We start from the raw sequence: 14,810 nt of genomic DNA, 5'->3' as shown, positions 1-14,810 counted from the left end.
TTTTCCCCCTTTTCAGATAAACGCCTTTGCTGACCGAATTTGGCTGTCTTTAGTTACTTCTATATTAGTTTCCAATTATGTGCAGTGCAAACCAGCTTTTTGATTAACAAAACAGCAGAGCATTGGTTAAGAACACTTAAACTTCAAAAAAAAAATCCCCCTGGGAAGTGGGCTCTGAATTGGTTAATAATGTGCAGTACTTGCTAAATTGCTGACTTCCAGATGTGGAAAATATCTTTCTTGTTTAGGACCTACGTACCCTGATTGGATTACGACAGAAGCGTCACATTGGAAAGCTTTTGAGTGATGATTTAATTAACCATACAGTAGAAAGCTGTATTTGCCAGGAAACCCCTTCCAGATTTGCATAACCAATCCCTTCAGTGCAAAGGTGGAGTCTGTTTTTAATATTATTAGTATTATTATAATAATTATTATTATTTTCCTGTTTTAAAAACTGTTAAACTTGTTATCCCCACAAGTTCAGTACCACTCACCCAGTCACTCTAGCTAGCTACCTCCTTCCCCCCAAAAAGGGAAGAGAGACAGAAAAAGAGCCATTTCACCCCATGAGCATATCTGGGAACAAAACAGAAAGAATGTCAAATCTCACGTTTTTCACCAGATATAACGGACAATTCAAATAAGATGGTTGAGCCTCGAAACAACAACAAACAACAACAACAAAATGATCAGAAGTCAACTCGGTGCCTTTTTTCAATCCAAATACAGTGTTTAGTTTCTACCCATAATTTTGAGCTATGGTTTGCTCATCTGAAAGAAGGGGGTAAGGGGTGGAGGGGGGACTGAGAAGGAGAAAGAGACTTTCCTGCTAGAAACCATGCTGACACAGCTACCCAAGTGAATGTGCCTGCAGAATCTGGCCATTAGAGCTATCTCTATAAAAAGAAGTAGGGATCTTGATTGAAAGACACAGGATCGCTCCCTTTAACTTTCAGTTCCTTTGAGTTATCCAGTTCTGTGAATGGTGTTCACCGTTTTCCGCCGTGTATCCAGTAGGATTTAGTGAAGAGGATAATGATGCCAAAGACTTGATGGTTGGGGGGGGGGGAGGGAGGAGGGAGGAAAGGGAGCGAGGGTCGGAGAGAGGGAGGAGGGAGACAGGGCGGGAGGGAGGTGGAATTTCATTTCTTCCACTAAAGCGTTTGCGGAGACTTCAAGGTATAATCTATCCCAGATCCTTTCCCAGAGAGAAACTTGGCGATCACGTTTCCACATGATGCTCACGTTTGGTGCTCTTCAATTATCCCTCCCCACAAAGATAGGTGGCGTGTGTTTCAGGGTCTCTCCTCTCTCTCCTACAGAAAAGAAAAAGAAAAAAATGTCATTAGAAGAGGCGTAACACGTCAGTCCGTCCCCAGGTTTGTGTTTCCTGGAGTGGCAGAAAGAGATCAGTCCTAACCTGCCCAGCAGGAATAACGGTCCTTCCGACAACTCTTTGCAAGGCTTTTTACAAATTCTCCAGGAACTGCATCTCCCTTCACCTTTTCTCCTCCACTTCGCGGCTTCTTCATGCTTTTTCTTCTCACCATTTCTGGCCAAAACTACAAACAAGACTTCGCAGGTAGGTTCTGAATTTAAACATTTCTTTCTTTCTTGTCTTTTCCCCCCTTTCCTCTGCACCGTCTCATTTTTCCCCCTTTTTCTTTTCTTTTTTTATTTCGAGTGTGGTGGCTTATTCAGCTTGTTTATAGTTGGGGAACCACATTTTGAACTGAAATGTAAAGTCACTTGGCACCAGTTTCAGGAGGGGTTGGCTCTTTTTATGGCGAACCGTTCTCTGTTGTTATTCACCCCCCCGCCCCCCTGTACCTGTCCAGCCAGGTAGTAAAGGTGTCTTTTGCAATTATGACAGTAAAAGTTTTAGTGCAAGAAAAGGAATCCATTCTTTCAAGCAACCTCACTGTTCTTGTATTTTAAGATTCACATAGGATCATCTTAAAGTTTGCATGTACCTGTTAGTGATTTGCACGCACTGTGCATGCACAAGAAGCACGGTTGGACAGTATTTTAGCTCCAGCTTGCTTTTAGAAGTCCCAGCAAAGATGTGTTTCCCCAGACTGAAAGTTTGCTGTTTTGTCTGCCTAGTAAGTTTCATTTCTTTATTTTATTTTGTGAGGCTGGGTGAAGTAACACCTCAGGTTCTGGGATCCCAAAGAAAGAAGTGAAAGTAGTGACTGGAACTTAAAAGTCGTTTACAAAAAATAGTCAATCCAGCTGGGAAGAAAACCGTTCTCAAGAACCCAAGATTGAAAATTATTGGCAACTTTTCTTGCTAATGCTAAGGAGCAGAGCAGATATTGAAATACATTTAAAACAATTCGCCATTGGTCGTTTTGCATTATTACGCCAATTGTCGAAGAAAGCTCACAGGTCCGGGCTTTTATGAATTTGTTTATCTCCTACCTACTTTCATATATCCTGTGCTTGGTCTGTAATGATGATGTAGAGATTACAAGATGCAGAGCAAGAAATAACTAGCAAATATAAAGTTTTTGCACGTATTCTCTCAATCTCTCCCTCTCCCACACACATGCATCCATGCCCATAAAACTACCAGTTTACTTTCTCAACATGGATTCATTTGCTGTAGTCTGTGAGTAAACATACTGACCTTGTACAGACAATCTGCATATTCACATACACTTACCTGCACATGGATTTTTAAAGCAACCCTGTTTTATAAACAAAAGCCTAAGAAAGGCGAATTCAGAGCAAATAAGACACAAGAGAGCAGCACACTTAACTGATCCATCCTGATATAAATCTTTACTAAAGTTAAAATGGAAAAATCATATAACTAAATCCACTTTGTTGCAAAATGTGTTGAGACAGGTCATCAGTTTCTCGGTTTTGTGTAAAGCTTTATACCATAGGAGTAGACAATAGATGCTGAGGCTAGGGTGGATTTTGTTCAGAAGAGCAAGGGTTAATTGCCCTTGTTTTACAGTTTGCATCTGTTACATCTTTTATAGCCCCCTGTTTAAACTAATCCTCAAGTCAAAGCATCTTTAAAGCTACAGTATCTTCGAGATAGACAGTTTCAGGAGCCTTATATCAAGCAAACCAAGTGCTTCCCCACTCTAGTTTTGACAGATTCAGTCTCAAATAAAGCCTGCATGTGTAGACAGATATAGGTACGAAAGTTTACAAGTCGAAAAGGATATGATCATTTAGAAAGCCTGAAAACACTGACAGCAGTAGTTTTGATTTCTGTTTCTTTTCTCAGGCGGGGGGGCGGAAGACAGGCTGAAGGTTTGTTTAATGGGCAGGGGGAAACCCTACAATGAATATTGTCAAACTGACTAAAAAGGTGACAGAGGTTTATAATACACTTCTCATTGTTGGGGGGGGGGAGGGGGTAGAAGTGAGGTCTCAATCCTGCGCCTTACCCCACAGGGGAGGGGGAGAGAGAGCGCGCTATGTTTCAGCTTGCCGAAGTACGCTAACAGAAATACAAATAAAGATAAAGATAACATTTCATGGGAGAACAAGTTGCAATGTCAGACTAAAGTACTTTTAGGAGGAAATGGTCCGCCTAGCATTGAGTCAAACAACCTACTGTACGAGCCTGTGCATTCCCTCATACGGTCATGAGTTATGACTCATTTTGAAGATGTAATTCTTGTCTCTCTGATCTCCTTTGCTGTGCAATACAAAAAAAATTAAAAACCTGGCCGGCTGGGAAGGAAGGGGGTCAATTTAATCTCTGCTCCGACCTCCCCCAGCACGGCAAGTCTTTGTGTGTGTGTGGATGGGTTCCTTTTTGGGGAAATATTTGGGTTCCCTTTGGCGCCCTGCATTTAAATGGGATATACCAATGCCCACATTGTTGCTGTGTTTGGTTGTTACATAGAGTCTGCGTGCTGCTGAATCAGGGAGTCGAGTCCATGCGAACTGCCATCTGATCCACTCTTATCAATGAAGCAGCAGATCATGGCGGATGGCCCCAGGTGTAAGAGGCGAAAACAAGCCAATCCAAGAAGGAAAAACGGTAAGAAAACCCTGAATCAAACTTTTCCTTTCGACTCCACTAGAGAGATAGAGGGGGAGAGGGAGAAAATACCACCCAGCAGCAACCGCAGCAGCCCGGGGATTGCTGGCGATCGCTTTCTATGTGGCGGAGGAGAGATCCGCCTGTTGTATATTTCTGGAGGGGAGAGAGAGTTCAAGGGAGTCCCAGGGAAAGTGAGTGTCAAAGAAGCCGGAGGATCCCAGCCCTTCTCCCCGGACGCAGTCCCAGTCTAACCGAGCGCTCCGTATCCCCCTTACCCCCTCCCCCCCCGGACGCCTTTGGAGAAGTCCGATCAAGTGGGCAGAGTCCCAGATCTTGGGCTTCTGTAGTTTGAGTTCTGCAGAATCACTGGGCGGTTTGGAAGGAAAAGCTAGAGACTGAGCGAGAGCCCCATGAAGACTGTGTGGCTTAGAAAGGCTGAAAGTTTCTTGCCTGGGTCCCTGCTCTATCTAACGGTCCTGGGCTCTGTGTCTTTTGCGCCTGGCTTCTCACAACCCCCCAGGACCCGCTGGAGTCTCTCTCTCTCTCTCTCCTGCTTTTTTTCCCTTTGACCGCTGCCTGTAGTGGCAGAATTACTTCCCAGACATGTAAGTCTCACACAGACCAAAGCCACTTTCCGGCCAGTTTTCATGTTGGCAGAACCACCTAAGCCATGGACTCTAGTGTCAGGGGGAAGAGAGAGACGAGAGGGGGCGGAGAGGTATTTTCAATAGTTCCATTGGGGGGGGGGGAACCACGGAAAAAAACATATTCCCTGGGAAAAAAGGCACCGTGAGAATCCTGAGCCACACTGGCAGGGAGTTCTTTACTTTTTAAAAATTGTTATAGGCTCGAAAATGAAACTTCCTTCTCCTTAATCATTATGAAAAAAAATGAGTTTGCTGCCCAATTGCCCATAGTTACCCTCTCCCCTGGTCTCTGCAGGCGACTGAGAGGTTGGGTTCAATGGGACGGGGTGTTCTGGTCTGATCTCACATTTGGCAGCTCTTCCCTGGTGTGGGTCTCTGTCCCTCCCTAGTTTCTTCCTTTCTTCGTTGGTTTGGAAGTCTGCCCCCCTCCCCCAGCCACCCTGGAGCCCCTGAATGGACATCTCAGCCCTACTTTCAACAACTTTCCTCTAGAGATCAGGAGGAATGAAGATATTTGTGTGAACCTGAACCCATTTGCTTATAGCTGAGCTACTTCATTTAAGTGGAGAGGTGGAGTGGGGGTGGAAGGAGAAAAACACAAAGACAAGAGAATGTTGATTAGAAACAAATGATCCTTTCTCTCCCCCCTCCCGCCCCCTTCCCTCTCTCTAGGTTGCGAGTGTGTGTGTGTGTGTTTGTGTGTGTGTCTTTTTCTTGTTGTGGTGGAGGTGTCGAGCCATATGGGGGAGTGATAGAGGAATTTTAGTCTGAAACTGTTCTTTATGTTACCCTTTGTGTTGTCTTTGATCTATTTGCTTGGCTTAGTATTACAAAAAAAAACCCCAACTAAAATAATATATTCCGAGCAGCTTCCCAATGATCCGTTCCTTGTTATCTTTTTTTAAAGTCTCTCCCCCCCCCCCATACACACACCCCGCCTTTACTCCTGTGTCTGTCATTATTTAAGGTGGTCCTCACATAGGAGACCTCCCCTTCCCCTCATCTCTGGGTAATTTAGTAGACATTAAAATTACACGTAATGTTTCCCTCTCCTCTCTTGTGTTTCCTCTGTTCTTTTTATTAAATGTTGGTTATTGATTTTCTAAAATCAATGTCTGTTGTGGGGTTTTTTTCCCCTTACAAGTATCTAAAGCACGTTGCTGATCAACTGGATAACAAAAGCTTTGTGTCAAGTAGCCTTTTTTCTTATGTTAAACAGTCATTTCTGAGAGGAAAGAGAATTAGATTTAAAGCAAGGCATCCAGAAGTGCTCTTTTGCACTAAAGAATATTCTGTTTGTTGTTTTAGCCTTCTTATTTTATCCTTCTCGGTTCTCTTCAGACAACATTATTAGTTTAGCGTATTAAACCTCATCACATGTTCTGTGATGAGTGTGTGTACCGATGTGTTTCATGTTTTCGCAAAACAATTTGATCAGCAAAAATGTACAAACGATTTCCTAAAAGCTATATGGTTATGTATGTGGGAGAGATAATGAATGTAATGTGTACACTCAGTTATTGCACACAAGTCTTTAGTAACACATATGGACCGGAATGACATATATTCCGTTGCTCCATTGAAATTGTGTTTTCGTGGGGTGCAATAACTTAAGAAAACCAGGCGAGTTGGGAGTAGAAAGTTTAATTGCCATTTTTAAGGTAACTGATCCTGCAAACTTCCTTTAAAGTGTGTGCATTGGTTGCACGAAGGTCTAACTTCTCCCTTCCCTGTCTTGCTCCAACCAATGCATTTTTATTTTATTTTATTCCTTTTTGTTTTCCCCGTGTTTTTTTCTTTGTGTTCCATAATCTGCTTCTTCCATTCATTTCTGAGTCAGAAATGTTCTGGTTTTGAGAAGCAGGTAGACTTCTTCTTCCTCTTCTTTTTTTTTTTTTTTTTCCATTTTCTCTCTCGACAAGCACGTATCCAATGCCTTTTCCTTTGGGGATTGCCCAGGATTTATCTGAACTGAGTGGATTTTTCTTCTCTCCTGGATTCATGGAAAAGATGTCACTTCTGAGCTTGTGTCTTTGCTGATAACACTAACTATGATGATGCTTATCGAAATCATATAGAAATTCCTTGGAAAGGCAATAGCATTAAATTTTTAAAAAGCTGCAAAAATAGATGGGCATCAAGGAAACTAGAGTGATATAAATGTAACCAAATAGAAATGATAAAGGGGATCAAAATAGAAGAAACCAAGTAGTACCTAAATGTGTTATATGCTCTGTGTGTGGGTGGGTGGGTGTAAGGATGGTCAGGACTCAGGATTAGAAACGATGCTGGATAAAATTCCTACAAAGCTAAATAGGGTAGAAAGAAAAAAAAAAGCTCAGGATTTTACAAGATAACGGAATTGATCAGAGCTGGAGAGGAGAGTGATGCAGTAGGGCAGTGTAAACGTGTGTGTGTGGAGGGTATGGGAGAGGTCATGTTAAAATAAATGGTCATGGGGGGAACCATCCCCAGGAAAAAAATGTTAGAGAGAAAAGTCTAAAGAGAGGGGAACAGGAGTAAGGGGGTGGAAGGTGGGGAAATCAGAGGAGCCCGCAGCCCAGGAATGTGTGTCGGTTTCAGGAAAGTTCAGTCAGATGATTTCCAGTCGCCTGATTCACTTTGTAACACTTTCACTGAAGGAGAGAAAACCCAAAGCCCCCTTCTTTTTCTTCCCACTCTGCACTTCCTCCCCACTTTCAGAGTGATCGCTCTCAGACTGATAACCAAGCTGCTGGAATCGACGCAGCAGCGACGTTTGAAACTTACAAAGTTTGGCGTTTGCTGTTGGTGTTGCCCCTGTTTGTAACTGGAGCGGTCTCACTGGAGATGCTGCCTCATTCTCTCTTCCTGCTGCACGCAGAGCCTTAGAAATAAGGGGAAGGGGATTGATTTCTCATCACTCCCTCTTTCTCCTTTTCAGGGAGAGATGACTAGGCAAAAACACGCTTTCCTTAAAACAAATCTCTCTGGCATGGCATGAATTGGGAGTTGAGGTGTCCCCTTTAAAAGCAAAAATGTTTGGGGGAGGAAGAGGAGAAAAGAAAAGTTGGATCTAATTTTCTCCAAAGTTCCAGTAGACATCTCTTTCTGATTTCTTTGCCATCTCGCTTCCAGTTGTAAAGAAGAGGGAGAACGTTCAGTGCTTCCAAGGCGTCTGATCCGAAAGGAAATACAGACCAAACAAGCAAACACAATTATTCCCTTTAAGAACGTTAACCAAAAAGACATCCACCCACCTCTTTCTAGAGATGCTGGGGAAGAGGGAAAATTCGAATTCACTTCACCCTTTAAAAAGAAAAAAAAATCTAGCTAGAATCCCTGGGTAATGAGAAGTAGGGTTTGTTTTGCCTGATGGGTAAAGTTTGGAAATAACTAGAGTCTCAGATACAAGGGTGCTCCCTAGTAAATTTCAGGTGGTACAAGTTATAGCGATCAACTGGGAACGTTCCTTTTTCGAGTTATCTTTACAAGTGTGAAAATCCGTTGCAAGTAGTAGATTACTTTTGAAGTTGATGAAATCATTGGGAGAATATCTTACTACCTCAAAAGGTACCTGGATATAGGTTTAATTTAAAAAATATTATTTACTAAATGCAAGTGACCAAGATGTAATGAATATTTAAGTATATCTCGCTATACAGATTAAGTTTTGACACGGAACAGAGGAGGCTGTTATCTGAGCTATTGATTTTATTTTGAGTTTGGGGAAAAACGAGTGAATTTGGATATTGTTGAATGCCACTGTTGAATAGCATATGTCATTTCCAGTAATTCTTCACTTGCTGTTACTGGTTTTGCCACAAACCTCTTTAGCTATTGCACCTGATCTACAGATAAACTTTTAAAAAATCTTGTAAAATAAAATGAAATAAATTAAAGAATTAATTACCATAAAATCAATATTTTTTTAAAAAGGAACAGCATTGAAAATTAATTGTTAAATAAATATATACGGTAAACTGTCCAAGGTAAATAAAATATATGGAAGATTGAGAAACAAGCTATAAAACCATATTGAGAATATTCCCTAAGAAAACTGTGTCTACCCTTAAAGTGGAAAGAAGGGTGTTGATTCTTTTACAACAGCACCACATTCATTCCAAGAAATAGGAAATTCTTCGCTTCACAACAGTTTTTGGCATCTGCATTATCCTAATGCTTTTAAGGTGCATTTTCTCCTCTGAGAAAGAGAACTCTTTGTCCTTTTTACCAAGACCATGGCTTCCCAAGGTAGACACTATTTTGTGCCTGTCACATAGAAAGGGAGTGCAGGTTTGCAGTGCTCACAGACAATTGATTGTCTGCCCTAATGTGTTTCATTTACATGTTTATAACGTCAATAGTGCTGGGGTGTCCACTGTACCATTCATTCCAGCATTCCCACAAGGGTGCAATTGTCTGAATAGCCAAGTCAGACACCTTTTTGATTGCTCTTTAGTTGTCTTTTTAGAGTATAGAGAAAAAGGAAAGAAATCTGGGATGCAGAAACACTAGTTGAAAATATTTCAGAATTAAATGTCACTATTAAAGCAGATGTTAACATTAGGCAAATTATATATTTTAACTAAGATTCTAAAGGTGTAAAAAAATCAAAACAGAGAGGATCGTTATTGAAACACGACTAAATCTAGTCCTGTTGCTTATTTTTTAGTCCTTTTTACATGATGTGTGATTTTCATTTTGTTTTCAGCCTCTGTAAACGCAGCCACCTCTTAACTCTTTGTATGCTTAACTGTAATTTGTGATTTTTCCCCTATATATTTACATCTCTCTGTTTATGCCAACAGCGTCAGCTAACCACTTGGAAAATCTATTGAAAGAATATTTAGGCTGTGGGAAGTATAAACTTTAAAAAGTAAGATCCAAATATTTCTTCATCAAGCATTTTTAATGAAAAAATATTATGATGATTAGACTTTCCTTGAAGCATTTTTTACTTAAATAGCTGTGTGCCAACTTCCTATGTCTTTGGTTACAGTCTTCTTATGCTGTAAGCTCTGAGCAGAGTGTTCCTAGGAGTTCCAAAGTCAATAAAAGATTACTTTTTAAGGTGTGCTGTACTGTTTTTATATCCCACACTGTCTTTATCATTTAAGTTCCTTCTGAGGGAGGCGAGAAGTGATTGCATATGTCTACAATTTCATGTATGAATAAATAAACCTCACATCTTATTGAATCAGATAAATTATATGTGTAATATAGCCACATATAGTACATATGGATGCACCTAGGAAATAAAGGTTTCACATTTCAGACCTGGTCCCTTTCCCCCCTAAAAATTTTGATCCGAAGTGCTACAGTTAACCTATTTAGGCCATGGTCCATAAGGGTAGATAACCCTAACTCCTGTGGCATCTAATCTCCAGGGGGGACAAAACTTTTATAATTTTGTTGCAATTAAAAATTCTCTGCCCTCCCCCCCCCTTTTTTTTTTGGCCTGTTTGTGGAAAGATTTTTTTTCCTCCCTAACAGGGAAGACACACACAGTAGATGCACCGTTAGCTGAACCCCTGACACGGCGGTCTTTTGAATGCCTTAGGTATGATTTCACTTTCGCTCACATCAATGCTGACCTGAATGCCTTTCATATCTGATCCGCTGTGTCTCTCCCAGTAAACATCCCCTGAGGGGAGAACAAAGAAAGGAGCTCTTCTTCTTCTTAATCACAATTCAGCCCATTCACCGCCGGCAGGCTACATTTGCATTCTGCAACAGAAAGCCAAGATGAAAAGAAAAAAAAAAGAGAGTGAGAAGAGGGGGAAAAAGCAGAAGGGTGGAGGCTGAGTAAAATAACTTAGGTGTTTGTAGCTGTTTGTTGGGCTTCCCCTAGTTACAAGCCTTATATAGATCCTGCTCTACCCAGCCTTGGCTCTTCTGACAGGCAGATAGTGTTACAAGATGGCATGCCTGTGCTATTCATGGCCACTCGCACTAACACTTGAGGTAAAAAGTGTCAGAGAGGGATCAAATTCTACTCGGAGAAGTCTGTTATAGTTAGGGTCAGGTGTGTGTACTCCCGGCTCTTGACTGCTGCCTATTATTTTGTTTTAATTACTAATATTGTTTACTCGCCATGACCTTGGGGAATGGAGGTGAGGGAAATGTGGTCCACGCAGATGAAAAGATAGCAGTGAAAGAAATGTCCTTTGGACAAAACATATTTTTTAGTGGTAGGATGAGTTGGGCTGGCGTGTTTATTTCCCTCGACAGAAGAAAAGGGGCAACTCTTTGGGAAGGAAAAACCTTTCCCAGTTTTGCGGCTGGCAATATGTCACATTTGCTGGCTAGAGGAAAATAATAACCCAAAAACAAACAAACAACCTCCCCACCCCAACAAGATCACAAAACTGTAAAGGGGGAAATGTTTCATTTGTGTAAGTTTCGTTAGCCAAGTTTTCTCGTGTTTCTTGTATTCACAGCCACCTCCATATTTTCCCCCAGATTCCATGTCTGTTTGTTTTCCAGAAGCCACTCTGCGTTTCTTAGCAAGACAGTATTAAAAATTTGTTGAGGTTTTGGTTATATTCACTTTTTCTCACCAAGGGAAGGTTTATTTATAACTGAATCCTGCTTACTGAGAAGTATTTAAGCCCTTTCAGGCAGACCTGTCAAAATTTCCTGTGTTGTTTGCCTCCATTTGCAACACGTAAAAAGTAATATGCAGTTGCTTGTGTTAGAATAACCAAGGTAGTGCAGAAATCTTAAGTGACAAGTTTTCAACTATACTATCTCCTGCCTACCAAACTGTCATTTTTTCAGAAACCGCTTTTAAGATACTAACAGTTTTTTCCCCCAATCAGCAAATAGATTAAATGTGCTAAAGCAACTTTGAGAGAGAAGAACAGTTTGAACAATCTGAAGCGGGGAGGGATGTTTTATTTTCCTATAGCTGCTATGGCAGATTTCACTCCTAAGGAGCACACTAACCGAGATGTTACCAGTTGAACAGAAGCATGTGACACAGATTCCTGATTTTTTCCCAGAAGATTTACAGAATTTACAAAAAGAGATTATCTCTACACCTTCCACCACCCCCCTGCCCACCCCCATGACCCAAGCAATGGAGGATTTAGGCAGATTTACTTCAGTAAACACCTTTGGATACTTGGGGGAAAGTAGGAGTCTGTTTGCAAAAGGAGGCTTTTGTTAAGTGAGGTGCTGGGATAATGCTTTACCAGGCAGCTGTGATATTAACCTACCCAGTAACGCTGGAAAACTGTTTAACTCTTTGTGTGCTATACACTTGCACTCATCAGATAAGACTCGTGTTCCCAGGGGGACTTTCTTTGGAAGTTCCAAGTTATGATTGTTCATATAGCGGTTTGCATAACAGAGAGAAAGGAATGAAAGCCTGACATTTTTTAGACCACTGAAGCTGGTCAACCAACAACATAGTTTTCTCATTTATAACTGAATCATTTGGGCTGAACTGTGGCTCCAATCAGATTTATGAATGGCGACAGAGTTATACCAAATCAACCTGAAAAAAAATCCTTAGCGCATATTGAGGATACAAAAAAAATGTTTGTTAAACTTAAAAAAAAATCAGTTGGAAAACTTGCAGGCACTCATAATAAATCTTTAAGGTGATGTAGATGAATTTAGGAATCTGTCTTGAAAAGTAAAATAGTCTTTTCTAAAAAAAAAAAAAAAAAAAAAATACAACAAAAAATTGCAAACTTGTAAGGGTCGAGGTCTGATAGTCAGATCATCTCTGTTCCCATCTTTGAGGAAACCTGCAAGGTTTTCAAAGCATATAACCATTTGAAACTACGCTTTCACCTTGTAAGGCTGCCCCATTTCATTGCCCTACCACGGTACCCCAGATATGCCAGGAAGGAGTTAATAATGGGTTATTTTTTGCTGGGCATAAGAATAACTTTTTCAGGTGTTGCTTTTTTAGTTTAAATAAGATTGCCTTATTTAGTTTTCAAAAAGTGTAGGTGTCAATGTTAGAGCAGCCACAAATGTGTGAGAAAGCAAAGGGTATGAGACATGACAGAATTAAAGGTGTTTGCTATGTTGTTACCCGTGTGTCAAGCTGCAAGCTCCCTTTGTCACAGCCTTCTGGTGATTTGATAGTGCAGATCCACATCCCGTCTAGGTGATACAGCAGTTTTTAACTGTGGGGTTTTGATGTGCATGTGCACTCATTGCTATTGCAGCCTTCCTCCCAAATTCCATTAAAACACCTTAGTATCACACACACACACACACACACACACACACACACACACACACACTAACTCCAGCCTTATAAAAGGGCACTGTGCACTCGAATCCCAGGGCAGCAGCAGCATTACAGTATCTGGCATGGAGTGTAGTTTGGCAGCAATGTCATCTGCCAAATCATCCCATAATTACGTTTTATGTTATTTGTATGAATGACCAAGCATGCAGTATTCCTTTAGAAATCAAAGGAAGGCTTAAAATGCGTTTTTGAATACTTTCAGACCATGGTCAGGTCACAGTTTGGGAGATGAATTAAACTGATCTCATTTGTGATCTAATTGAGGTTGGCAACAACCTTAGCAGTAGCAATAACATACAAACAGAAATCAAAGGACAAAATTCAGCAAATCAGATCTTTCGCTGGAAAACTGCTAGGAGTTATTTCGTGATTGCCAACAGAGAAGTTAAACTTTGTCCTCTTTCTCAGCAGCAGTGCAAGCTTTGCATATTTTTCGGGTCTTTCACAGGAAAGTTAGGATAGATACACATACAAAGAAGAGAAACGAGCAGTGCCTCCTCGGGTACGTTGTAAAGATACAAGCAAGACATAGCCACTAATCACAAACACGTATGTTTCTAGTGAATCCAGTGGTGTAAGCTGAGAGCTGATGTTGCTTCTAAAAGCTAAAGTGTAGGAGGAGGAAGAGAAGAGGAATAGGTTTAAGGAGTGACAAGAGGAATAGGTCGAGGAGCTCAGTTTAAGCAAATGTTCCAAGTAGAAACTCAAGTCAGCGTCCTATCTTTACATCTGTCCGTGCGGACTGCAGGAATGTAATTATCACGGTGATGTAGGATTGTTTACAGATTTGGATATTAGTGTTCTGAACTTGCTTTGCACGGGGGAGCCTGGAGTGCTGTAGCTAAGACAACACGAGGCAGAAATGCTTGTCACCTGGCTGTGAGTTAGTTAGAGATGAGGCCCCTGGTTTCAAAGGTCAGAGCCAGCTCCGAAGCTTCATCCGAATTTGCCCAAAGTTCACAAGGTGTTTGGGTTCCGTGTCTAGCTGTGGAGAGCCGAGCCGAGCCTCCCCATAGATTGAAGTAGTGATGTGTTCAGAGGATGGCTTTGGGCCAGAACAGCTTTTCCCTATGATGAGAAGACAAAGGTATTTAAATAAATTATTGACAGAGACACGTCTATAAATCCTGGAAAGCTGTGCAACTGAGCACTGTGGACTCTCCCCCACACACATCTATCTTTTCTACACTTAGCTTTCTGTGGTCTCTAAGAATGTGGGTTTCACAAGGGCCCGGAAACGACGTTGTACCAGAGCTCGCTCTCTCTCTCTCTCTCGCTCTCTCTCTCACACACACACACACACACCCGTTAACTGCTATACACGTGCGTGTTCGCCTAGCTGGAACCTTACAGCTTCGAAGTTCGCTAACGAAGCCGAGCTGAGATGTGCGTATCATTGCGAGCGAGCAATTAAAACGTAATTGGGAAGTTTAGAAGACTCCTTTATTGCTGCATCAGAGGGGTACATAATGTCATCGCGTCAGACAAGGGGAAAAGACACGTCGCGTGGGCTGTTCTGCCACCAGAGCTAGTGATTCCAGGTGCTCTTTGTGTGCTCCCACCTGGCGTATGTCTTTCGTGGGAGGCTTGTGCTGTATTTTCTAGCAGTGGTGACAGGCGGTATTTTGTACACCGTCACTTTCTCCTAAGTCACAGCCAGCAGTTCTGTACTACTTCAGCCTCTCATGGGGATAGGAGCACACTGTTCTCTCCACATTTGATTGTTGGGTGGGACAGCCCTGCTAGCAAGGTCACAGGCAAGAGAAAGAATCAATAACAGATCAACATCTAAGCATCTAGATCATAGCATCTAAGGTTTGTACGGGGCCCACCCGCCCCAACTCGTGGATACATTTCATCCACTTCAAATGGTCCAGCCAATACGCTAGTC

At 41.6% G+C, this 14,810-nt stretch overlaps 1 protein-coding gene across 2 annotated transcripts in view; it reads left to right on the top strand.

Moving 5' to 3' along the window:
• Window positions 1-1,174: 1,174 nt before the first annotated feature.
• ZEB2 (zinc finger E-box binding homeobox 2) overlaps window positions 1,175-14,810 on the top strand; it is a 129,619-nt gene continuing 115,983 nt past the window's right edge. For both annotated transcript variants that reach the window (XM_024213655.1, XM_024213654.1), the window contains exons 1-2: window positions 1,175-1,585; window positions 3,878-4,015. In XM_024213655.1, coding sequence (XP_024069423.1) covers window positions 3,943-4,015 — 73 coding nt within the window. In that variant the 5' untranslated portion in view covers window positions 1,175-1,585; window positions 3,878-3,942. The remainder of the gene's footprint in view (window positions 1,586-3,877; window positions 4,016-14,810) is intronic.

The sequence above is a fragment of the Terrapene carolina genome, unplaced genomic scaffold (genome assembly GCF_002925995.2).
Source record: "Terrapene carolina triunguis isolate 2854851 unplaced genomic scaffold, T_m_triunguis-2.0 Scaffold62, whole genome shotgun sequence".
Lineage (NCBI taxonomy): Eukaryota > Metazoa > Chordata > Testudines > Emydidae > Terrapene > Terrapene triunguis.
Note: the sequence above shows the minus strand (reverse complement) of the source record. Positions and strands in the feature narration are given on the sequence as shown.